The sequence below is a fragment of the Phoca vitulina genome, unplaced genomic scaffold (assembly GCF_004348235.1).
Source record: "Phoca vitulina isolate PV1807 unplaced genomic scaffold, GSC_HSeal_1.0 scaffold5, whole genome shotgun sequence".
NCBI classification, from domain to species: domain Eukaryota; kingdom Metazoa; phylum Chordata; class Mammalia; order Carnivora; family Phocidae; genus Phoca; species Phoca vitulina.
In genome coordinates this window covers 76,018,022-76,044,007 of record NW_022589708.1, presented here as the reverse complement: position 1 = coordinate 76,044,007, position 25,986 = coordinate 76,018,022, and the positions used below count along the sequence as shown (strand labels likewise).

The 25,986-nt window shown below is 40.4% G+C and overlaps 1 protein-coding gene across 3 annotated transcripts in view; it reads left to right on the top strand.

The window, feature by feature from the left end:
* The window catches only part of TNFRSF19 (TNF receptor superfamily member 19), a 92,693-nt gene that overhangs the window by 9,019 nt on the left and 57,688 nt on the right, over positions 1 to 25,986 (top strand). For all 3 annotated transcript variants that reach the window (XM_032403340.1, XM_032403339.1, XM_032403338.1), the window contains exons 2-4: positions 10,715 to 10,819; positions 12,316 to 12,426; positions 25,142 to 25,320. In XM_032403340.1, coding sequence (XP_032259231.1) covers positions 10,751 to 10,819; positions 12,316 to 12,426; positions 25,142 to 25,320 — 359 coding nt within the window. In that variant the 5' untranslated portion in view covers positions 10,715 to 10,750. The remainder of the gene's footprint in view (positions 1 to 10,714; positions 10,820 to 12,315; positions 12,427 to 25,141; positions 25,321 to 25,986) is intronic.

Below are 25,986 nucleotides of genomic sequence, written 5' to 3'. Positions count from 1 at the left end.
CGCCTCTCCGGGGGCTGCGCGGCGGTCCCTAGCCCTCGCCCCGGGTGGATCCCCGAGGAAGGGCAGCCCGGGAAGAGGCGGCTGCCGAACGGGAGGGTCGCTGGCGAGGGCTGCTCCTGTGCAGAGGAGGGGGGCGAGCGGACCGAGCCGGGCGAAGGCGACCCTCGGGCAGGGGTGACAGCCAGGGCAGAAGGACTTGCCGGGGGAAGAGGCATCGGAGATGCTGGAACCTAGGAAGCCGCGGCGGGAGGGACGCGGGAGGGTGAACGCCTCTCCGGTCTCAGTCGGCAGTGGGAGTGACGGGACTTAGTCTTTCCAGGCAGGGATCTTGTAAATAGAAAACCTGCTTGTGAGGCAAACGTTTGTGAGTATGTAAATAAATCTGCGTGAGGCTTAACCCGGGCCTTGAACGGTGGGGCTGCAGGGTCTGTCCTGGGCACCTCGCAGCCGCGCGGCGCCCCTGCGTGGACTCGCGCTGCTCCGGAGGAACCGTGCGCAGGCCTGGACTGCCTACCCACTGTAGCTGGGGAGGTGCAAAGAGAACACTCACAGCACTTACAAGTAGTCCATAAACATAGCATTCCGTGGAAAAAGAACGTTTCGCAAATATCAGCACTATTAGTACAGTGATGGGTAGAGCATGTAATAGATTAGAGAGAAACGTCAGTGCTCACAGTCCTTACCTAGGTTCTGATGCCATTTCATGGAATAGAAATTTACTAATATACTCCTGAAGATGAAATTTGGAAGGATTAAAATTCAAGGATGATATGTTTTGATGGTAGCCAACGATTCATCAAACATACATTTAAGAAACCCATGTCACCTTTTGCATTTTCATAAAAGGAGTCAATTTGCAAACAAAACCTTAAGCCTTGTTCAGTATTTCTTGAATTGAAACAACTTAACTCAAAATATTTATGAAGGTGTAATTTTTATTCCATTGACGGTTTTCCTTTACTAGAAGACAATTTCTTCACATAAACAGGAAACAGTTATTGTTAAACATGACTTATGCAAACAGAAGATTTTAATATGCTGTTATTTCATGATCAGATACTTCTCTTCAAAAGGGAGGATTATACTGCATTAGTTCAGGATTTACTTGATATGTTTTCTATTGTGCAGTTTTACCTTAGGCATTTTTGCCAATGCTACTTTCATGTAGTTTACAAATATTTCAAGCACTGCTTATTCTCTAATTTAAAGATCAGTAACTTAGAAGGGGTGAGAATTGAGTCCCACTGTGGAAGAAAGTGTTTGACATTAATTATAATTCACAGAGATGTGGGTAGTTAAAAAGAATTTATCTTTGGGTGATATTTATCAAGTCATCCTGAAAATAATACAAAACATAAAAATGCAATTTCATTGCGAAAATATTACCTTGACATCAATACATAGAACATTATCATGAGCTCTGTAAGTTCTTTATTTTTTAATCTATGAAAATGTCTTATAACATCTTCTTTATTACTGAGGCCACATGACTTTATTGACTTGAGAATTTTTTCCATAGTAAGTGTCTGGGATGTTGATGGAACTTATCTGTCCCTTTGATGAGAGTGTCTTTTGACTCTGAGCCCCAGGCTGCATCTTGAATTTGAAATTAAGGACATGTAAAGACTTCTTACGCACTTGAAATTGCAGTGTTAGAGTACCTTTCCTATCTAGAAACTTGAATAAGGAACACTGCTAGTATATAAGTAGCTGTGAGAGGCTTTTCAAAAGAACAGAAAATGAATTTTTTTACTTCAGATAATCATTAGCTTTAGTTTATACCTACCTACACACATATATGAATAGAAAATGAATGGAGACATGTAATTGTCACATGCTGTCCTTAATATGTTAGTTTAATTTACCAGTTACAGCTCTAGTACATGACTCTAGGGCATGTTGGGGACTTTTGAAACATAAGTGAGGAAGTCTGCTAACACTCATGAAGAGAATTAGATTCTCCTTTTTCACCTATTTAGATCTTTGAACTGAAGCTTAACCCAACCCCCTGTGACTAGTTCCATCATTCAGAAATTAACAGAACACACACGAAAAAACTGCAGGCATCTTGAATATATGGAGAAAAAGCTAGTCCTTTTAAATCTGATGAGTCAGTATTTAAAGTCAAGCATTTAAAATTCGGGAAAAGGCTAACATGCCCTATCTGTGTTGACTACAGGTTGAATGAGAATACCCACCTTGAATAAATGTACACTCCAAATAAATAGATGGCTACTTATGTGATGAGAGCCAGGAACAGTTCAACAGTGAAGTACATTTGTCTCATGGCAGCTGATTATTAAACGTTCATAGCCTTTTTAAAGTAACTTTCTAGCTGAAGAAAAAAGAACAATAAAGCAGTATGAACACAATTTCTTTTCATGATTTACGGGTTAAGCAGTGAGTTCATTCATTCTATTTTATCCGGCTAAAATGTTTACATTTAAAAGTAAGATGTTTAAACAGTATTGGGCTATCTTTTAGTCCACACATCACAGAATATGTACCTTTTACACTGAAGTTTTAAAACCTGGGTTTTAAAAAGAGAACAAGGAGCCCTCAGCAATTAGATTAAACGAAGGAACTTGTATATCTAAAGATTAAATATTATGTAGCCAACTCTTCAGTGGGCTTGGATAGGTCTAATATGAGGAGATCTAAAAGAATGGACACCACTTACACTGGAAAAGAGCACTTCAGATGTTTCAAAGAGAGGTTTTGGAATTGATCCAGATTTCTAAAATAAAAATTGAAACAGCTGTGTTTTAGAAATGGTTATGCACTGTGTAAGATACACTGTGTCGGCATTGGAGGTCCCCACAGTCCTTGACGCTACAGTTGTTCTACTTGTATTTTGAGATAGAGAAACATTTATGAATGGGGGGGCATTTATGAATTGCCTGGGTTACAATATGCTACATTTTGAGAATACTGACAGTGATTTTCCGAAAGCAAGGATGATAGAGTCTACCACTCAGAGAAACAAAAAGAATTAGCCTCCAAAAACCCTATCCTAGGTTAAGTTCTGTTTAGGAAAAAAAAAAAAAAAATTATTATAAAAGGCTGACAGTGAGTGGCCCCTAATGTTTTTGAACTTTGGGGGAATTGAAGATATTGTGTTTGGCAATAGAACATTGTAAAGCTTGTTGAGTTTTTTAGGAGAAAATATTTCATGATTTGAAAAAGGGAAATCTTTCTCATTCCCCAGCCAACAACAATATGTATGTGCTTATTACTGCATGCCTTTGAGAGCTTCCTAGGCTACAAAAGAGGCTGCCAACTCTATGATGTAGGAAGAATGATTTTCAGAACATAATGAAATTGAAGGCTAAGATAGAGGAAGACTAGAAGCCAGGGGTTATTGTCCTGTTTGGAAATAGCAGTACCCTAAATTTCTAACTGATTTTTTATTCTCTCAGCGTATGGGACTGACATTATTTCTAAGCCATTTATGATTATGTTCCACCATTAAAATGTAAAAGACTGTATGTATAGCATTGGCTTTATTTCAGTGCTGATTTTATAAATTGTAAGCCTGCCAGTTTACTTTAATGTTGATTTTTTAAAAAATATTTCAGTTTATTGCATACTGGAAAAATGTATGAGTTGAGTGTAGCTTTATTACATAATGGTGATACAGTTTTATGAGATGAAAACTGTTACCTATTGCATGCATTGTATGTTAGATAATAAATCAAATAACTTTAAAAGTATGAAAAAATAAATTCATTTGTTCTAGAAAAAATACCCAGGTTATTTGAATTATTCTGAAATTCATCTATTTTGGTCATCTGTAAGATAAAAAATAAAGATCATTCTCAGAAAGGTTACTGAATTAGGGGGTGCCTGGGTGACTCAGTCGGTTAAGCATCCAACTCTTGATTACAGCTCAGGTCTTGGTCTCAGGGTTGTGAGTTCAAGCCCTTTAAAAAAAAAAAAAAAAGGTTACTGAATTGTTAAAATTAGAAAAATAAATACCAGATTCTTCTTTAATGATCTTTGTTAATATTATAGCACTGTATTCAAGAAGTGGGGTCCTGAACTGAATTGTGTTCTAATTTATATCTCAATCTCAAGTTATAGTTGCACATATTTTCCACATATATTGCTTTAGCCCTTATAACAATCCTAAGAGCTAAAATGTCATTCCTAGTTAGTGAATTTCTTCATTCATTCAACATGTAATGGGCACATATTGTGGGTGAGCTACAGTTCTAGAGCAAAATCACAGTTCTTGTCATTAAGTCCTCAAACCATAACTGGTTTGGTTGGTGCTGGAGTGAAGGGAAGGAGCTTGGTGTGACAATAGGGAATGGTGAAGACTGGGGCACTGGAAAGTACCTGTTCTCCTGTGTAAGGGACAACTGATGATCAGCTCTAGCTCATGTTGCCTTGATGTGGGACCAGATTTTCTAAGTTTTCAGGAAAATTCTTTATTTTTCTATTGAAAACTTATTTTAAAAAATTAAGCGCTGCAGTGACTGAAGAAAATAATGCCTCTGGCCAGATGCTACACGTGGCCTGCAAAGAGAGTGAAGTAACTAGGTAATTATGCTGTGAGGTAGAGATGAGCCCAGGGTGCAGTGGAAACACAAAGGAGAAGTGCCATGCGAGATTTAGGAAGATCCCAGAAGAACGCTGACAGATTGTGGGGCAGGTATGGTAGATATAGTCACAGTACATATAGGAAGGTTCCCAAGGCAAAAGAGGGGGCAGCAGTCGGGCCCACTGTAGGTTGAAACAACCACTGTGGTTTGGGATCCAGGGGTCTGCCCAGCCAAAAAGAAATGGAGCCTAGAGCTGCTCCTCCCTAGCGGGCTCCTGCGAAGGGCTGCCTGAGACCCTGCCTCTTTGCCTATTGACACACCAGCACAGGGTTTCATGATTTGGACAAGGAAGTAGAAGGGATGTGCCTTTCAGCACCTGTTGGATTTATCCCCTTTAGAGACTGGCCAGTTGGGACACGTCATATTAGTTACGATTCATTCAAATGAGCCAGCTGAGCAGCTTGATTTGATAAGCAGCCACTTTCTGTGCAGCTGAACAGAATGTTTGCCAGCTCGATGCTTCCGGCTCCTGTGTCTTCTTTGTTGCTTGCCCGTTGTTCCCGAGACTGCCTCTCTGTCTGATACTGTGGAATGGCAGTCAGTGAGGCAGAAGTTCCAAACTCCCTGAAGACAGTGAATTAGGCATCAGTAGTCTTTTCCTTACTGCTTAGCTAGAGCCAGTTTCTCTGCATGCATGTTGCAAAAATGGTTGCTAGATTGTTAGTAGATGATATCTAGTCTGGATTTTTTGGGCAAACTGTGAAAACCCATAATCCCAATAATTTGTATATCTCATGGTTGATAAGTCATCTCCAATTAAACAGAATGCTGAAGCATATAAAAGCATTTTTCTATCTGGGCCAGACCCTGAATGCTCAGAAGTTAAAAGCAATTTCAATAAATACCTTTTTATTTCCTTATTTTTATTTTAAATATTATTGCTTACATGCTTGTTATTTCATTAAATTTGCCTTCTTTTTAGGAACGCCAAAGCGTTTCACAAGGTTATTTCCTTTTCTTCCAGGAAATGCAAGGTCACACTTAAAACACTCCACCAGCTAAATTGTTTGTTTCTAAATACCTCTTTGCCAGGCTATATTCAAAGGTGTTGAGGAGATGCCACCCCCCCTGCTAAGCCGTGAGCTCCCTCCAAGTACATCTTTGTAGTGCGTGCCCCGCCCCATTTGATACTGCCTCCTTTCAAGCACCTAGTAACTGTTTAATCAAAGTGTGTTGAATAAATGGATAAATCACTAAACGTATTATTTTGTTATGTAGTTTTGTTTTTGTTGATCATTTTTGTTCCCGTCATCCTCCTGTGACCTGGCCCATTGGATGCTGCAGCCTAGGATGGTACAACCCTAAGTCAACCTTGCAGAATGCCTGAGCGCCCCATTTTGGAGTTACTAGGCATGGATTTGATTTGGTTTTCACCGTTTCCATTACGTGTCCTTTGACCCCCAGTTTTCTCTCGCATTGGATGGAAATAAATATCTGCTTTAGAGTGTGGTAGTAAGGAAAAAAATTATACTTTTTATAAAGCCTTCACACAGTACTCAACATGTAAATGCTTAGTTCAGGCTTTGAATCGATTCTTCGTCTTTGAATGTTTTCTGCACAACTGTAGGTCCAGAGGTCTAAAACGTTACCAGCCACTGGACTGTGACTGTGTGAGTCATGTCTCCTGTGGGTCTAACAAGTTAGTCTTCAAGGACCGTCACATACATTGAATTATTTTGATTTTCAATGCCAATGTCATTAACTACAATAATAATCATTGCCAACACTTATGTAGCCCTGATTATGTATCAGAAACAGTTTGGGTCAATTCACCCTCTTAGCAGTGCTTTATAAGTGCTGTTAAATTCACTTATTCCTCACAGCAATTTCCAGAGGCAGGTATTATCACGATGCTCAATGTAGAGATGAGGAAACTGAGGCTCCAGTTAAGTAACTTGGCCAAGGTCACACGCCAGTAGGTGGCATTCTCAATAGCAACTGCCACAGTAACCACATTGGCCCCTGTCGTCCGTTAAGTGTTCTAGTCACTGGGCTAAGCACTTGATGTGCATTATCTCAGGTAATCCTCACAACAGCCCTGTGAGATAGGTTCTATCGTTGTCTCGACAGATGTGTAGTTTCAAAGTGACATTGCTAAGAAATGGGGCTGAAAACCTAGGTGTTCTAGTTGAGATTTTCCCCTGACAGTTTCCCCGAAGAGCCAGGCTCTTTTTACCCATATTGGGTTTACATGCAGAAAAGTATTTGAACTTGGACTTTAGATCATCCCATCTGCTGTCAGGACAATCTACCCAGGCTAAATTATTTCCCAGCTTCTTGGTATAAAAAAGCCAGATGAAGAGAGAAGTCACAGAAAAGAGAAGTGACATATTCCAATGGTGCATTTTTGATCTCTAGCTCCCAGGATAAGAAATCTTCTGTAAAAATCTCACATTTTTATTTATTTTTTTTAAAGATTTTATTTATTTTTGACAGAGAAAGAGACAGCCAGAGAGGAACACAAGCAGGGGGGAGCAGGAGAGGGAGAAGCAGGCTTCCTGCTGAGCAGGGAGCCCAATGTGGGGGCTCAATCCCAGGACCCTGGGATCATGACCTGAGCCGAAGGCAGATGCTCAACCGTCTGAGCCACCCAGGTGCCCCAAAACTCACATTTTGAAAAAGTGAATTAGGATTTTTAAAAATACATCTCCATATCATTCAATCCTGTCTTCTAGTCCAAAGCACTTAATGCCTTGTAGATATAATGGCATGGTAATAAGATATATCTGAGATAGAATGTTTATTCTTATTCACTACAGAAGAACGAAGTCAGTTATGTGCAACCAAATCTCAGTTGCTTTCCACAATATATTCTTCATTGTTTTGTGCTTCTTTATTCACTAAATTAATTCAGCAAACATTTATGTGCCTATATGAGCCAGGTACTATGCTAGACACTGGGAATACAAAGAGTAATAAGGTGCGGTCCTTATTTTAAAGGAACATACAGTCTGGTGAGTAAAACTGGTTTACCAATAAGCATAATTGCTATGCCATATGATTGATGCCGTGCGTGAATGTAGAAAGGCCTATCGGGCCATAGGAAGCAAACCTCTTTAGTGTGCTTGGTCGTGGACAGCATCCCAGCAGAGTGAAAGTTGAGCAGGTTCTCGGAGGGATTTAGCAAGAAATGCTCTCGAGACCAAGGTTACAGTCTGTGCAAGAGGGCAAGACCAAGGGTGTTTAGGAGAATTATGGGCATCAGGCTATGGCAGAGCTGGATGGGCATGAGAGCAGTGACCAGGGATGACACTGGGGTGGGGGTGGGGTGCTAGCAGGTGAGGTTATAAAGGGCACAGGTTCCAGGCTAAGGAATTTAAAGGATAATTTGCAAAGAGAAACCCACTCAAACTATTCAATTTATCATGTGTGTTGAGAGAATAAGACAAGTCAGCACATAGGATATAGTTCCATTCAGTTTTTTTCTGCCCTATCATCTAAAAAAAGATCTCCTTCTGATGCAAAAAATCATAGTACTTTATTTTTCTTTTTTCTTTAATAGTGTTTATGTGGTTTTTATCTCATCACTTCTTTTAATTTATAGATTTTATTTTTATTTATTCGTTTGAGAGAAAGAGTGAGCACAAGCAAGGGGAGAGGCAGAGGGAGAGGGAGAAGCAGACTCCCTGCTGGGCTGGGAACCCGCCATGGGGTTCCATCCCAGGACCTGGAGATCATGACCTGAGCCAAAGGCAGACGCTTAACCATCTGAGCCACCCAGGTGCCCCATAATTTATAGACTTTTCAAGGAGGACTACGTAATTTACCTTTTTGCTTCAAGAACATTACACATGTATTTTTTTTTCATTATAAATGAAATACTTACATTAGAAAGAACTTTTAGGAAAAAGAGGAGAAAAAAGTTATCCAGGATGCCCCAATATGAACCTAACCACTTATAGTACTCTGAATTATTTATTTTTGTACATAAAACAGGTGTATCTTCTGAAGCCAAAATCATATTGCCACAACTTCTAACTTGATGTGCATGGTAGTGATTGCCTCTACAAGAAGATGCTACAGTATTTGTGTGCCTTCTGCAGTAATTAGTACAGAATCCCAGTGTAGTGGTCCGTCCGAACTAGTTACTTGATAGTGGTATGCTCTGCTCTATCAATCTCTTTTTCTCATATTTTGTGTAAATGCTTTGATATTTATACCCTCTTTTCCCTATTAGCTTAATCCAACAGATTTTATGTTTTTCTTTTAAAAATCAGCACATTTTTAAAAATTAAGACCATGTCGATAAAGAGATAACCCCAAGCATACCTTTCGGGAAATGTGATTTTATCTACTCATCCCAATCCTGTGTCTGCACAAGCAGGAAGCTGCGTGGTTGGGTAATGGCTGGGTCATTTTGAGATAGGCAAGGAGGAAAAAGAAGCTATGACTAAGAAGCTGGAAAAGTAAAACAAACAACAACAACAACAAAAAACCCTTTGAATTCAGTCAAAATGGGTCATTCATTCAACAAACATAAAAATGATTTTTCCTTGCGCTGCTGATTGGAGCTACTCAGGCACCTGGAATAACCTTCTGGGTTGTCTGTCTCCAGGCTGTGTTCAGGCTCACCCCCGCCTGCCCTGCTTCCTTTGTTGTTAATTGCTATTGTTTTTCTTAAGGTCTTTGGCCCACAGTTCTGGTTCTCTGCTCTGGTTTCTTTCTAAGTAGTCACATTGTCTGCTCTGGGTCTCTGTTAGTTTTGGAAGATTCAACTTTGAAGAGAAACTGATCCCTTGTTTCTCTACCTAATAGATGGAGCCACCAGCTGAGTCTTCCCCCCCCCCCCCCTTTTTTTTTTTTTCTTTTTTTTCTCTTTTTAAAATTAATCTCTTCTCAGGACATTGTGTGGATCTGAAAAAAAAAAAGGCAACCATGTTTGTTTCTACCTTTTAGGTCATTCTCGTAAAGATAAGGAGGTTTGGCTTACCTTTTATGGAAAGGTGAATGCCTCCAATTTCATCATTTGTAAATGATTTTTAGATGTTTTAAAATAAATGCTCGGGCGCCTGGGTGGCTCAGTTGGTTAAGCGACTGCCTTCAGCTCAGGTCATGATCCTGGAGTCCCTGGATCGAGTCCCGCATCGGGCTCCCTGCTCGGCGGGGAGTCTGCTTCTCCCTCTGACCCTCCCCCCTCTCATGTGCTCTCTCTCATTCTCTCTCTCTCAAATAAATAAATAAAAAATCTTAAAAAAATAAATGCTCATTTTTCTGCTCATAGATTATTTTCACTGTACTGGTTGGAGGAAGAACTCACAAATGCCAAACATTAGCCATATCTGCTTCTTCGTGGGGCTGTAGGCCCAAGACCCAAGTGTCAGGTCTTAATTAAACAGAGCAGATTGTGTCACAGGGTATACGCGACTCGGGGTCACTGGAGCCAACCCACCTGGGTGTGCATCCTGCCCTGTCTCTTACTAGTGTGAACTTGAGCAAGGGACTCAGCCCTCTCTGAGCCTGTTTCCCCATCTCTAAAATGGAGATAATGATCGTGTCTCCCTCCTAGAGTACTTGTGAAGGTAAATGAGTCAATTCGCTGGAGCCGGCGCCTGGCACACAATATGTAGCACATGTTTGTTGCTATTTTATTACTGTTATTGGCCTCTTGGCACTAAACCCATCTACATGGAAGGTTTATATAGTCACTGTTCGACTATAACCCTCTACCGGGTGGAGCGGTCGGACACGCTAGAGACCTGGGTAGAAAATAAAGGCGTGTGTAGGGGAGCCTGGCTGGTTCAGTCGGGAGAGCATGCCACTCTTGATCTCCGGGTTGTGAGTTTGAACCCCACGTTGGGTGTAGAGATTACTTTAAAAAGTAAGATCTTTAAAAAAAGAAGAAGAAGAAAATAAAGTTATGTATAGCCTAGGAATTCAGAGCCAGTAGGAGTTTTGCATATAATGTGTAGGGAGACAGAGCTTCCAGTCTCCTCACCTAAACTGTGAAAGGCTTACCTATTATTTGTCCAATTATCTTTTACAAAGCGATTTCCTTTAAAGCATAAATAGTATGACCTAGTATAAACATTAATGGTAAACATTCTAGAGTAAATACAGAATACAGTGACCGATGTCATCCTGGTTAACTAGATCTTCTTGTCTTTTAGAAAACTCTTCAACAATAAATACACGTAATAAGAGCCATGGCTTTAAAAGTGCTCCTGGAACAAGAGAAAGCATTTCGCACCGTTGTAGTTTTACTGGCCTATTTGGTAAGTCAAGTCTGCACTTTCATAAGAACGTGGTGGAAGGAGTCATCTAAGTACGCGCTGAAACTATCTTCTATTTCTTTTTTTTTTTTTTAATTTTTTATTGTTATGTTAATCCCCATACATTACATCATTAGTTTTAGATATAGTGTTCCATGATTGAAACTATCTTCTATTTCTAATCCCATCTTTTAAATTTTTCTCTCAAATTGTATTTTATCAATGTTGCATTTCATTAAAAAGCAAAGATTGCTGCTGAGTCTTGACATTTGTAGCAATTGTTGAAATTATTTTATTTACATTTGTTGAAGTAATAAAGTCACAGCGTTACTCAGAGCCCCATGACAATCGTGCTCCCTTGAGCATATAGGCATATGTCTCTATAATACACCCTAGGCCCTAACGAGACCAGATTCTCTTTGGAGGCCATGACTTACATGGTTTGTGAAGAAATTAGAATCGATTTTTAAAAGAGCTATTCTTCTTATATGGTTATTTATATCCTTTTTGGTTCCAAAAAGCATTAAAGACAGATGGAGAATTTTAATGTTTGAAAGCTTGACACAAAAAGATCTATGAAGGTGTTCAAAAGAATTGAAATTTATTTAATCTGGAGATAGGATCATCATCTGCAAATGTAAAATGAATTATTTATGCTAGAGACAGTACCTGAAGTCTTCTTGAAAGACAGAATAAGAGGAGATGGGGTCACATTGGAGTCTGAGATCCAGGTAGAGGAGAGAAAATGTCCTTTATTTCAGCTGAGGCCGTGACACATTCAAGTGAATGGTCTAGGAGGGAGGTAGTGGGATTTCTTTCTCAAAGAGATTACAGTCTCTGTGGCTGAATGGAATCTCCTCTCTTAAGACGGGTAGTCAAGGGGAGTTAAGAGGGGCAGGAAGAGATTATTAGGCCTTTAGCCCCAGATCTTTTTCTAGTCCTGAATCCCACCCTGAATTCTCCCCCACGCCTGCTGGAGATGTTCAGACTTCGATTGTATGTAGTTTGTTTGCAGGACTTGATTACAGACACTCCTGCTTCAAGGTGGAGGTAGTTTGTATTGAATAATACATTGAGTACTCATCATTACAACCATCAGGAACAGTTTCCTGTGCCTCTGGTGTAATAGGCATTCTACAGAGCAATAGCGTGCTCACCCACTACTTCTTACTAGAAAAGAGATCACATCCTAAGTCATTTTCTACCTTGGGCTCTCAGAAAAGTTTCAGAGCAAGATAGCCATGAATTTAAAAAAAAAAAAAAAGGAGACCTCATTCAGGGAATGCAGAGGAGAATCAGGCTTATTGATTTATTTGCTCCACTGACTTATTCAGAAAGTAATTTTTCTTCCTAAAATGAACATTAACTTGGCCTCACTCTGAATTAACATTTACATTCAGTGATCGAGTGAATACTGATGATGTTGTTCCTTTCTTGCAAAAAAAAAAATGTAATTAACTTACTTTAAAAATAAGGTTTTTGCAAAACTTTTTTTTCAGGCATGTAAAGTGATTTGTGAAACAGGAGACTGTCGACAACAAGAATTCAGGGATCGGTCTGGAAATTGTGTTCTCTGCAAGCAATGTGGGCCAGGCATGGAGTTGTCTAAGGTAGATATCTGATGCCTAGTGAAGTTGTAGATCTCTGGTTTGTTTGTTTGCTTGTTTTAAGATTTTATTTATTTATTTGAGAGAGAGAGCATGCACACACAAGTGGGGGAGAGGGGCAGAGGGAGAGGGAGAAGCAGGCTCCCCACTGAGCAGGGAGCCCTATGCGGGACTCGATCCCAGGACCCCAGGATCCTGACCTGAGCCGAAGGCAGATACTTAACCGACTGAGCCACCCAGGTGCCCTAAAGATTTGTGTTTTTAAAATACATTCTTTTTGGATAAATTCTTTTAGCTCATTGCTAGTGAAGATTTGGAGACCATGACACAATTCTTGGCTCATGTCTCACTGAGCTAAAAGGAGTAGGTTCTAATAATTAGAATTTAATAAATGTCATTTTGTGTAATTCGTGTTTATTGTATTTCATTGAAAGAATTGAATTATTAAGGTGTATTTGGATGAATTAAAAAGAATCAATGCTCTACTAAAGATTTAAAAATAAAGGAGTGATAAGAGAAAATGCTAATGCTACCTTCTTCTACTGGGCCTTCCTTCTTTAAAAATGAATATTGCCGTGGCTAGTCAAGAAGTAGCACCTCCAGTAAGCACGCTCCATGGTGGCAGTTCCTTTCCAAACCAGGGTTCTGCACATTCTTTTGACAATGCAAGCACTATTATTAGTCTCCATATTGGGTGTATGGTATTCCCGGGAGCATTTTAAATATGTTCATCTTACCCACTATTTGTTAAGAAGTGGTGTGTTTCAGGAGGGCATATTTCAGAGTCTTGGATATTCTCAGACCTTTCTTTTTTGTGAGCGTGTTCAGAGCTATACATCCATTTGTTTTATTCTCTGACCTTTTGAAGATGTTACTCTCGTTGTGGATAATGGATATATCATTTTGTTCTAAATAAAGCATCAAAGACTGCCTGTTAGAAAAGGAACAAAAGATTTTTCTTTTGACTTAAAGTGACTTTTAAAAGAGAAGTCCTTATCCCCTAGAGATGGCCATTATTTAAAGTTAAGTCTTGTCATTCATAGATTTTTGATCAATGATCTACAAACAGCAGGAAACAAAGCATTCTGCATTCTGCAAGTAATTCCTGGTTGATGGCTTTTCTCTGCTGGTTGTGTTCAGTAAGTGGGGCCATTTAGCATCCTGAGCTTTACATTTGGATTGAAACTGGCTGACCTTTGAACCCTGGGTTACGTTGAATGTTGAGTTAACTATAGCATCTCAACCGGTGTTTTTCAGTCCCTGTTGATTGTAGTAAGGTGCATTTTCAGACGTAGGTTTTGTGCTGTTGGGTGTAAAAGGATTCCTTAGAGCAGACTTGTAGATCTAGGATCAGTGAACAGAGTAGTGAAAAATGCGACGGTGCCCAAGAGGAAAATAGATGATGAAGTTGCTACCCCCCTCTCAAAAGTTCTTCTTTTCCCAAATCTCGGTGAAAATCTGAGTGAAATGTCACAGATTCTGAGAGATGAGTAAATCATTTTCAAGAAGTTCCTCCTTCTCCTTCATCCTTTGAATCTAGAGAATATAACCTCAGAATAATTTCTGGAGGATCAGACCAGAAGATGAAGGTCCTATGAGCTCTAGTGTCTTTTTTTAGTTAGTATGCTTATCTAAGCTTGTTTTATTAAACATTTTTATTTAAAAAATCTAGCTTTTTAATTTAAAAAATAGGATGAAAGTCCTGTCACCCCTAAATATTTTTTTATTTTAAAAATCCACCAACTAAGATTATCTGATAATAGTTTTTCTATTTCATAATTTTGCATGGATTTCTAGAATTATTATTTTTCTCTAGGTAGTAATTTTCCCCAACTTCTGAAACAGGTGTTTACCCGTATGACACTGGAAGCAACCAAGGGGAAGCAATCTCAATAATTCTGCCTTTATTACTTATTTTATATGTTAATATTTCTGTTTCAATATTTATTATCATTTTCTTCATTAAAAAGAAGATCAGGCCAAATTGAGTGAGGGAGAATAAAAGTAAAGGTAATGATGTCACTGAAAAATTAGGGTAAGACCCACTCGGATGCACAAATGTTACAAATATAAATACCATGTTCCTGCATACCCTGATACCCTGAGGTGTCCACCTTGAGGTGGACATGGTACAGCCACAGAGTACATCTTTGCTAAAGGAGTGAACAAATCAATCAACCTCAGAGAGTGTTTAGGGCAAAAGAAATGCCACTTTAATCTTGTCATATAAAAGGTAATGAATTTCTGTGTGTGTGTATATATGTTATAAATTAAATATTTTGCCAAGTCTTTTATCTTGGTTTTCGCTCCTAGTAAATAACATTAGTAACTTAGCCTTGCTCATACCCTAAAGAGAGCAAAGGAATCAAACATATCAATAGAATATCTATATATAGATAAACATAGATATTTGTTTCCTAGTTAACTAATCAAGGCAAAGAGCTTGAGTTTTTAATAAATGATAGCTTTGGGGCTAAAAATTTCTAAACTGCCCATTCATGATTTTCAGGCTGCCTTGATTAAGTCTTTAGCAAGAACATATATCTTTCAGAGGACAAAAAAAATAAAACAAAACTAACAAACAAACAAAAAAAACCTAAGTTCTGAGTATATTAAAATCAGATAAATTACTTAAATTAGCAAATCTATTCAACTGGTTAATTATGACATCCACGTTTTCCAAATCAAGGGAAAGTTTACTTTTTGGCTAAGACTAAGCTTTTTTAAAAAACATAGTCAGATATTTATAAATAATTGAATTGCTTTTTACTTGTTATACTAAACATAAAATTTGGAGGGGGGATGCCTGTTAATTTGTAATGAAATGACTGAATTCAGTAGTCCTTACCTTTATAATTGAGGCTTAAAATTTCGGTTACCTGTGGTGCTTGAAATTTTGAATGCACAATAAACAGTAAATATTTAAAATGACTTATTAAAAAGTAGAAAAGCTGAATCAAATTATTGGTAACCACAACTAAAGTTTTCTTTATACTAAGGGTAAAAAAAAAAAAAAAAAGTGCATTTTCACCAGACATGAGAGCTTTCAAATAACCTCTATCCTAACATTATTAGGTTACTTGTTTTGATGTAGTAAACATAACTTAAGACTTATGTCCATTTTCTAATATCATGTCTCTCAACTCAGAATAATAAATGCTGGGTCATGAGGTTCTTTGCTTTACAAACGTGTTATCTGTGTCTTAAAACGAAGGCCTGGAAATGCTTTGGGTAAGCAGGTAGAGTTAAAATTTCCATCTGTGGTTTTATTACTCCTAATGATTATTTTCTTTGGAAGGCATTCAATTCTATTTTTTTCTAAAGGTGTCTGGGCTTACTTTCCCATTGTTAGGTCTCTGCCATTTCAAACACGTAGTCGGGTTTGGGGGAGGTTCCCGGAAGAGCCTTCCTGGACACAGTGCACACTCTGGCACACCTGTCCTGTGTGGTCAGGGGTTCCTCTGAGCTCTTTTCACTTCCTTTCAATTGTTAGGTAGTAAGAAGTCTGCACAGAAGCTCCAGGCTCCATAATAACCATTGTTGCTTGTTTAGATTGAGACCCTTCCCTTCAGTGTCCACTTTTTAAATGATTACTTATTTTAACCTTTCACCCTAGATACTTTGGGTTATGTGGGTCTAAAAGATGTCTCTTAACAAAGATGCACTACCTCTCAAATATGTCTTCAGGTGTTATTTTGTAATGTATATCATGCAACCACAATAAATATTAGCTAACGTTTGTTATAATGAGCCAGGTTCTATGTGACATTTGTATATTAAATAATGGAGTCCTTTTAACCTATGTCTTAAGTAGGGGGTATAACTCCTCCTGTTTTATAGATGGGGAAACAGACGCAGAGACGGTTAGGTGATCTGTCCATTGTCACCCTTAGTAAGTGCTGGGAGAAGGTGGTGGGGCCGCATGGGGGTAGTGATTGTTTTCTCATTTTTGCACAGTGCTCTTGTACGGTGCTGTCCAGTAGAACTTTCTGTGATGATGGAATGGTCTGTATCTGTGCTGGCCAAGATGGGAGTTACTAGCCACTTGAAATGTGTTACTGAATACTTGAAAGGTGGCTTGTGTCACTAAAGCACTAGATTTTACATTTTAATGAATTAAATTTAAGTTTTGCCACATGAAGTTATGGCTATTGCATCACACGGTGCAGCTCTAGAAGGATGAACTTCCCTCCAGAAATCCTGGCGGGACCAACTTCTAACACAAAGAGATATCTAAATCCTGTTGACCTGATGCTTGTGCATTCCAGGAGTGGTCTTCCTGGTCAGCCTTCTTCCTCTCCTTCCTTGGCTGAGCCACCCTGAGCCTGGCCACTGGTTTCCAAATATCCATCTGCTTCTGTTCCTCCACCACTCCTGTTTGGCCCAGCCACTTGGGAGCCGTTGCTGTGGCTCCTCACACTGGGTGGCATCCTCTGGGTCCCCTCCTGTGCCATTCAAGCTGTCTCATGGCCTTAGTGCTTTTGGTTTCCAGTCGTTTCCCTGAAAGCCCCAAGCATCCTCTCTTCTCAGTCAGGTTCTCTTTGGTCATTCAGCTTAATGGGTAGTCTTCCCGTACCCTTGGGAAAATATAGGACAGGCCACGGAGCCACCTGGGCTCTGTTTTGAGGACTTTCTCCCACTGAGCCATAGCTAGTCTCTTTCTCTTCCACTACAGGCTTTAGGTTTTGAAAGTTTATGAGAAAGATAATTGATCATGTCTTTTTCCTATTTCTGGGGCAAAAAAATACAAAATGTTGTTTACATAGCTCCACGAGTGGTACGTGCTGGGCATTTGGAGCCACAAACGTGCACAGGAGCGTTCCACAGCCGGCCCTTTGGCTCGCGAAAATAAACAGCATTGTGATACGTGGGAGAGGATGACTTTTGTTTTCCCGAAGTGACCACATTAGCCTTTTAATTCTTACTGTCTAGAATCTGCCCCAGCCACAGCCCCTCCTCCTCACCAAGTATTAATGCCAACAATGTGCTTTTAACATGATCACCTCCCAGCAGTAAACCAGGAAACTAGTTTTTGCATGAACCACTTGAAACAGTCTTCAAGTCTCTGGCATGGTTTTCAAAGTAAGCTTTTCTAACCAATTATTGGGATGACTTTAGTTCATGTGAAGAAATTAATTCTCGTAAACAACAACACACTTTCCTCCACAAGGGTGCATGTCTGGCTTCCCATTTTTAAAGATGTCTACTTTTTGGAAAGTTGTTTTCATCCCTGTGAAGAAAGTCACACATGCACACACAAAATTAATATAATTTGCAAGCATGAAAAAGATTCATTTATGCCATTTAATTACAGTGCTGCTCACTTTATTTATGTTTAATTATACCTAATCGAGGCCAGTGATGTTTGGCAGATATTAGCAAGCTCTAGCTTGTAATTTTTCTTTAAAAAACTCAATTACAGATTTTCATAAACTGGAAGTTGGTGGGGGGGGACTATGTCTTTGGTGTTGTTTTATTAAAGGAAATTAAAAAGCTGATTTCTAAACACCAGCTACATGAATCTAATTTGTCATTTCCATTTGCGTGCGCTCGATTTTCTCCACAAATAACTTCTTCTCTGTCCAAATTTGAGCTTTTAAAGTTCAAAGAACCAAAGTTAATAACTTATTGGCTGTACAAATAAATAGTGCTTTAGACCCAAGGCCCCCAAATGTGTTTCCTGGACAATTGATGGTCTGTGAGGATCTCCCATGTGGTCTGGGGAACGGCTCCTAGAACATGTAGGTGGGATCTGCTTGTGTTTTTGCTAAGTGCTGAATTCGCAGAGGGAGAAAAGAGAGAAGGGGATTTGAGGACTGTTTACTTTGAGTCATTTCGCCATTGGAAAGCCACCAAATGTGGCTTAAAAATATTGGGCAGAGTGTCAGAGCTACTGCTGCGGCCAGTTTGGGTGGAAATGGCCCAGCTGGATACAGCCCTCTCTTGCCTTGGAACCAAGATAAGGAAGGCCGCTCACAGCTTCTACCCCCACGCCACAGTGACCCCCACCCTCAACTCCTGCCCCCTTCCCACCTCCACCGCCCCAGAGAGTTAACCGGCCTTACCAATCGGGACACTGCTGTGACCTTTATTAGCTTTTTTGTTCCCTGGAATAAAGTAATAATGATACCAATAATAAAACAACACGAACTTCAGGAAATGCTGCCTTCAATGCTATTTGTTCATCCATTTGTTTAGTCAGCAAACATTTATGTGTTACTCACCAGCCTGGTATGTATTGTTAAAGAAAAAAATATTCAGTGGCACTTGTTAATAAGGATGGCAAGGCAGACTTTATTCACTAGGTAGGGAGGGGGACCCCCACAATGGGATTTTATAGTGGGGGAAACCCCTGGGCTCCATCCCAATACAGTATGGGCTCATGGGAATTTATAGCCAGGAAGCATGGGTCAGTGGATGGAAAATTACTGAGGGGAAGCATCAGGGCTAAGAGGGGTCCTGGCTGAAGCCAACCTAACAGTTCTTTGCTGAAGACAAACCAGGGTGATTGGACAGCAAGGCTCCATGAGACTTTAAGAGGAGTATGAGGAACCCAAGCAGATGTTGAGGGTGGGTAGTTCTGGCTGAGCTGACTCAGCAGAGCACTTGCTAAAGCTGGGTTTTATAAGGAAGTGCACAGGTTGGTCTGGAAGAAGGTTAAGGAGCCTGGCTAAAGTTTGGTCAAGCAAAGAATCTTTTAAGAACCAAGTGCCCTGATAGGCTTTGGGTAAAGAGTGGCGGAGGGAGGCATTAGATATCGGGGATTGTTTGCTTATTGTAGGATTTTGGGAAATCACTAGGAATCCTATGGCAATGCTTTAAAAAAGGGTTGTTATTTTATTCATGTGTATATGTTCACACCTTGAAGCTTATTAATAAAAAGGCTTCTTCAGGGATTCAGGGAAGTGGTAAGTATTTCTTTTAAGATTTTAAGGTACCAGGTCATAATTTCAAAAACAAAGACTCTAGGATTACTTTAAACCCTAAATGCATCTCTACCATTGATATTAATGGCAGACCACACTCCATAAAAATAAAACACATATCTACTTCTGACGCCCAGGCCAGTGACTAACGCCCCCACTCCGGCCCCAGTCTCCTCCCACATATCCTCCCTCACCAAACACACACGTACGGTCCTTCCAACGAAATGATGAGAGGGAGAGCTGTAGTGTGTGTAACCTGGAAAGTGTCAGAGAACCAGAGTAGGACAGAGGTGAAAGCAGTAAAAACGGATTTCACTCAGGGACTATGGCCATGGGGGAAGAGAGGCCTCAGTATAGAACTGGGCTCAATTCCAAATACAACATGGACAAGTGGGGATTTTAGCCAAGGAGCAGGGTGGGGGGCAGTGGATGGAAAATTCCTAAGAGGAAACTTTGGGGTGGGGGTGGGGGGGCGGGGATTCTGGCTAAAGCAGACCTAACAGGATTCTTGCTGAAGGCAGGCCAAGTGGATCAGAGGATAGAGGGGCAGGAGGAAATTTGATCAGGGATTGAGGGTGAGCAGATAGGAGGGTGGGGGATTCTGATTTAACCGACTGCACGGGATTCTTGGACAACTGGGTTCTTGAGGACAAGGCCCAAGGCTGGGGCCTAATTGAGAAAGTAGCTCACGGGGAGCCTGTGAAGTTTGGTCAGAAATGAGGTAAACCTAACCAGAGTCTGCATGACTAGCTGACTCTCTTCTTTAAGTACTCTTTGTTTTATCTCACCAAAAATCCATTCCTACCATTTCTCTAATTCCCAACGATAGTATACTAGTCTGCTGTGGGAAACCATTTGCCTAGGGAAATTACCCCCTTTATATTCAAAAGTAATAGGGGGAAGACCCAAAAGGTTCGATACTGTTTTCATTAGACGCACGATTAGACCCCGTGATCAATGCCAACCTACTTCAGCAGACGTCCGTGGTTGCCCCCTGCATCCTGCACTTGGGATGCAGCAGTGACCAGACCCCAGTAGAATGAACTCAACTGTAGCCACACAATGGCATGCTCTGTGTATGCTGATAGGGAGCACTCTCCAAGATGCACTGAGTGGGGAAAACTGAAAAAGGATGTGCAGAACAGTGTGTACACACACACACACACACACAGGATATTAGGATATTTCTGGGAGGTTTTCCCAAAACCTGGGAACAGTGTTTGCCTGTGTGGAGGGAATAGGAAGTGAAGAGACCAGGGATAGGAAGGAAGGTGTACTGTTCGATTTGTTTATAAAAATCTTGTGTGTAGTAGTAGTTCTTCAGTATAAAAAGTGATAAAAAGAAAAGGGACCAGAAATCTTCGCTGGCCGTAGGGGGTTGGACACGAGTTTACAGAGGCACAATTTCAGCGCATGCTCAGCAGTGCTACTCTGGCCAGGAGACTGTAGACCTGCCCGCACGTCGAGCTGTTCAGCCTTTTCTCTTTTGCTCTTGGTAGTTATTTATTGAACTTAATGGGGAAAGTGTCAAGGCATTTTAACCACCTCGTTTTACTGAATGAAATAAAAACATCAAAGTAGACGTTTATATTGGGGATAATTTAATGTTTATATGCTGTTTACTTTATAGCCTGGATTTCAAATAATTGCAGCATTTCTGTGTTTATGGTGCTTTAGAAATATGACAGTCCGCTCTAAACGCCGTTGTTGCTACACACCTACTGTGCTGTCACATAATTCCTTGGAAATATCTTCCCTGACTTTCTAGTTAAGTCAAGGCTTCGAGTTAATTTAACGTTGAGAACGATCACTTCATAAATTTCTTGTGTTATGAACTGCAAGCATTTTTTAAAAGCTTAAAAATAGTATTAGCTTTTGGTATTTTCATACTATCTTTTTAAAAAATGACAAGTACTTTAGAGAAAATGTATTTTAAACTAAATGCCCCCAAATAATCAGTCTCTATAAAAGTTCCCAGGAGACTGGTTCACAGTACCTGTTTAATACATTTAGGTATTATTTTGTGATCGTAATGGACATACAGCCTTATCTCAACCTCTCATATAAATCTACTCCGAAATTACTATTGTTGTCACTAAGACATATAAACTCTAAGCAGAAATAGTAAGTTAATATCCAGATAATGAAGGCAAATTATAATGCATTTAGAGACCGGCTTTGTTGTTTTTTTCTTTCTTTTTTTTTTTAAGCTTTTTATTTACTTGAGAGAGAGCGAGCAAGCATGTGTGCACGAGAGTTGGGGGAGGAGCAGAGCAAGAGGGAGAAGCGGGGAGTCTGACGTGGGGCTCGGTCCCAGGACTCTGAGATCGTGGCCTGAGCCTAAGTCAGATGCTTAGCCAACTGAGCCACCCCCACACCCCTGTTGTTTTTTTCTATAGATGATTTGGTCCAATATGGAATGGACCAAAAAAAAAAAAGTTTCATGAAAAAAGTCTATGAAGTACAGTGACATGTAAATGACACACAATGATATGTGTGGCAAAAACACCATGGTCAAATTTGTCCTCATGTATGTGCAACACAAACCCTAAAATACAGTCAGGAATCAAAAAATAAGCACAAAGATCTTCCCAACACTTACATGCCCCTTATTTTTCAAAAGAGATGAGTCTGTCAATTCCTTCAAGTCCATGTCCGCTCGGATAGGCATCTAGTTTCTCAGGAATGGAGAGAGGAAGTGAATTGTCGGAGACAATGAAGGAATGAGAGTTGACTGCCTGGCAGGGCCATTAAAACAGCAAAGCTGCGGGGCGCCTGGGTGGCTCAGTCGTTAAGCATCTGCCTTCGGCTCAGGTCATGATTCCAGGTCCTGGGATCGAGCCCCGCATCGGGCTCCCTGCTCGGCGGGGGGCCTGCTTCTCCCTCTCCCACTCCCCCTGCTTGTATTCCCTCTCTCGCTGTGTCTCTGTCTGTCAAATAAATAAATAAAATCTTAAAAAAAAAAAAAAAAAAAAAACAGCAAAGCTCCCTGTATAGACACCGGGGCTTCCTAGTTTCGTGTATTACAACACAACGCAGTAGTTGATTCAAGTAGGTATGGTTAAATGATATTTTATGTACCATTTTCATTGTAGACATATTTTTATTCTATAAAAATAATTTAGATGTAAATTGATGTTTCAAGTAACTCAGAAAAAATTGGAGTCTAAAGATCCTCTTGTTCCGCAGTGAGGCTTTATTATACTTGAATCAGGAAAGTTGGCTTGTTGGGTTGTTGAGAATCTAAAAAGGTATCATTTATTTGGTGAATGCCTGCTCTGTGCTTGATTTATAGATTACAGATTTTATATGGTTTTTTTCCTGTTTATTCCTCAAAACAACCCTGTGGGGCAGATGTGTACTATCGCCATCTCAGAGATGAAGAGACTGAGGGTCAGAGAGTTCCCAAAATAGCTTATTGGACAAGTGGCAGAATCGGTGTTCAAAGTCATGTGTCTTTGGCTCCATTGAAGGAAGATAATATACTTTTTCTCCTATGTCAGCCTCGCTTGAAAAACAGAATTTCAGACATTTATTCCCAGTTAATACACCTTCTTCTCATTCTCATTTCTCTTTCCATTTGTTTTCCCTTCTGCTCTCTTCCTTTTTCCTTCCTTTCTTTGTTGTGTTGTAACTTGCACATGACATCCTTACAATCCAAGCTGCCTGGATCAAAGTATGATTTTGGAACTTTGCTCTCGCATGAACCTTTGACATGGAGATACTGAGCCTGTGGACAACGAGGTCCCCATCCCCCTTCCGAATGTCACATGCACCACACTTTGATCCTGGAAGATTGTGAGAGGGCGGCTCCTGTCACACTGAAGGAGAGTCTTTGGATGCACTCGGCTCTCTCAGCAACTACTTAGCAAGAACACACTTCTGCCCCAGTGCAGAAACACATTGCCCATAAACAAAGCACCCAAAATGGCAGAGACCTCCCCGCAAAGACCTAGTCCACATCCCCAGGAGATTCTTTTTGAATACGTATCTTCGGTGTTTTCCTGATTGTCAGAGTAATAGATGCTATTTGGCAAAAATTAAATGTTTTCAAGAATTATAAAAATTCAAAACACCTCATGATTTCACTCAAACCCCCCCCCAAGATAATCCCTGCTAACAATTTTAAAGAAATTCTAATTGTGAATTAGTTCTTCAAATTTTTTTTCCTTCCGCCGTCTGTGCCTTGGTTTAGAACATTGTCTAGTTGGAGCACTCAGGATTCAGAAGGTTGGTGACCTTCTGCTTTTTTTTCCTTCCCGACTCTTTGTTGTGCATGTTCATGGTACACATTTGAAAGGTTGGTTGAGTAACTGAAAAGAGGAAGGAAGGTATCGCTCCTCCAAGATGTGCACGAGTTAACTAGTAAAACTGAACTGCAGTGTTATTCGAATCTCTTTTATTCAGTAGTTTGTTGAGTACAGGGAATACTCTAGGGAATACTATCCTTTGTGTTGGTTTTGATTTAAATTTTGACCAGTACTGCTTAATTGACTGTGCATTTAAATACAGATAAAGGACTTTAAGTATATAAATTTGATAGGCCAATGGGAATTTTGAACTAGTGGGGATTTGCATTCTGCATCCAAAGTTTACAGGTGAGGAAATTAAGAGATTTTGTTGGAGTCCTTCCTCCCTCTGCTGCACTGAGCTATGTTTGTGGGCTTGTTCAGCATGCTCTCCATGTGGAGAGTAAAAGTACCAGGTGGATCCTACAGTGTTGGGGTATAGAATCTGACTCCAGAATTAAATGGTGTAGGTTCAAATCCTGGTTCTAACATGAGCTATGTCACCTTGGTTAAGGTACGTACCTTCTGGGAAGCTCCATACCCCCATTCATGAAATGGGAATAATGATCGTGCTTCCCTCATTTGGAAGACATATGAATTAATAAGATAATGTGTATGAAGTTCCCAGCACTGAGTAAGCACCCAATAAATGTTAGTAGTAATTATTAATATTTTTGTAAGAGATGGGATCATACTTCTAATTCTGTATTATAACTTTTTTAAGCTACCATGAACCCATATCTACATCATTCTTCTTATGGTTGCATTGTATTTACATTATATGATAGGCTATGATTTATTTGGTTCTGGACCTTGTGGAAATGATCATATGGTGCATCAAAGAACCATCTGTTTTGCCCATCCTTGGAAAGCAGTACTGTGTTCTGACGTTCAAATCTAGAGAAGCTTGAGACCTTTAGTATCACACAGTTTAATTCACACAAGAATGTAGTGTTCTTTTAAGAAATATGTCAGAATCTTCCTGCTATCACACAACAATACACAGCTAAAATGTCAAGATGCTCTCTACTGGATAGATTTCTAGGTTTGTCAGCTTAGGAAATTTCTTACACGTTAGCCTCGTTTCTAAAATATCACTGTTGATATCAAAGTACTTATTTTCTGCCTCGATAAGTGAGTAAGTGTCTGGATATTTCCCTGACTTTAGTTTCTGAACATGCCCATGACTGGCTTAATTAGAAAAGAAGAAAGTGCCATAATTCTGCCATAAGCTAGCAATAATGCAGCAGTGGGGGTCCTGGAGAACCTTTATTATTCAAATGCTCGTGGCTTCTTGAATAAAGTGGATGACTAAGTATACTTCTGGTAGTAAGAGAGATTATTAGCAGTGGGAGACACATTTGAACTTGCTGAAAGGGCCGCCTTTGTATCCAGGAAGGCCGGCACTCGGTAATTATTAGACCAGGTCTTCCTTTTATCCCAGCCGTCTTTTTCACGCTTGCCACGTCTGAATAGCGTTCTGTTGCCTGTTAATCCCTGCAGGAATGCGGCTTTGGCTACGGGGAGGATGCCCAGTGCATGACATGCAGGCCGCACCGGTTCAAGGAGGACTGGGGCTTTCAGAAATGCAAGCCGTGCCTGGAGTGCGCCGTGGTGAACCGCTTCCAGAAGGCCAACTGTTCCGTCACCAGCGATGCCGTCTGCGGGGACTGCTTGCCAGGGTACGTCGGGCGATTTCTTTCCCTCGTAATTATGGAATTATTTTTAAACAGGCATTTCCCTTGTTCCCTCCCAAAGGTGAACGCACACCAACAGGAACCTGAACGCCTCTGTCGGGTGGTCATGACTTCCTCTGTGCCCACCGTGGGCTGTGCGCTGTGACTGACGCCGGTTATAAATAAAATGAATAAGCGCACTAACAAAGGATTAGTGTCACGAGAATCTAAAGAGTTTCCTGTAAATCGATGAAAAAGAAAACATGGACAAATGGACAAAAGAGGGGACGGGCAGCTCACAAAAGAGGAAACACGTGCGGCCTGTGATCATACGGCCATGTTCATCCTCGTTAGCGATCAGAGAAATGCAAATCACGGCCATTCACTCATTTCCACGGGTATTTGTGAAGCAGCTAGGAGGCATTGCTTTAGCAGAAGCTAGGCGTTGCTGAGGTAGGGGCCAAGAACCCTACCCACGTGGAGATTATATCCTAATAAGGGTTTTAGAAAGATCTAAACAGTAAATAATAAAGACGTAAATTCTGCAGAAAGGTAGCAGAGGATGATTTCTGTAGAAGAAGGAGACCCTAGAGCACATAAGGTGGATTAGGCATGCGCAGCGATGGGTAGGCAAAGGGCAGTGTTTGGGTGGGTGACCTGGATACAGGAGCT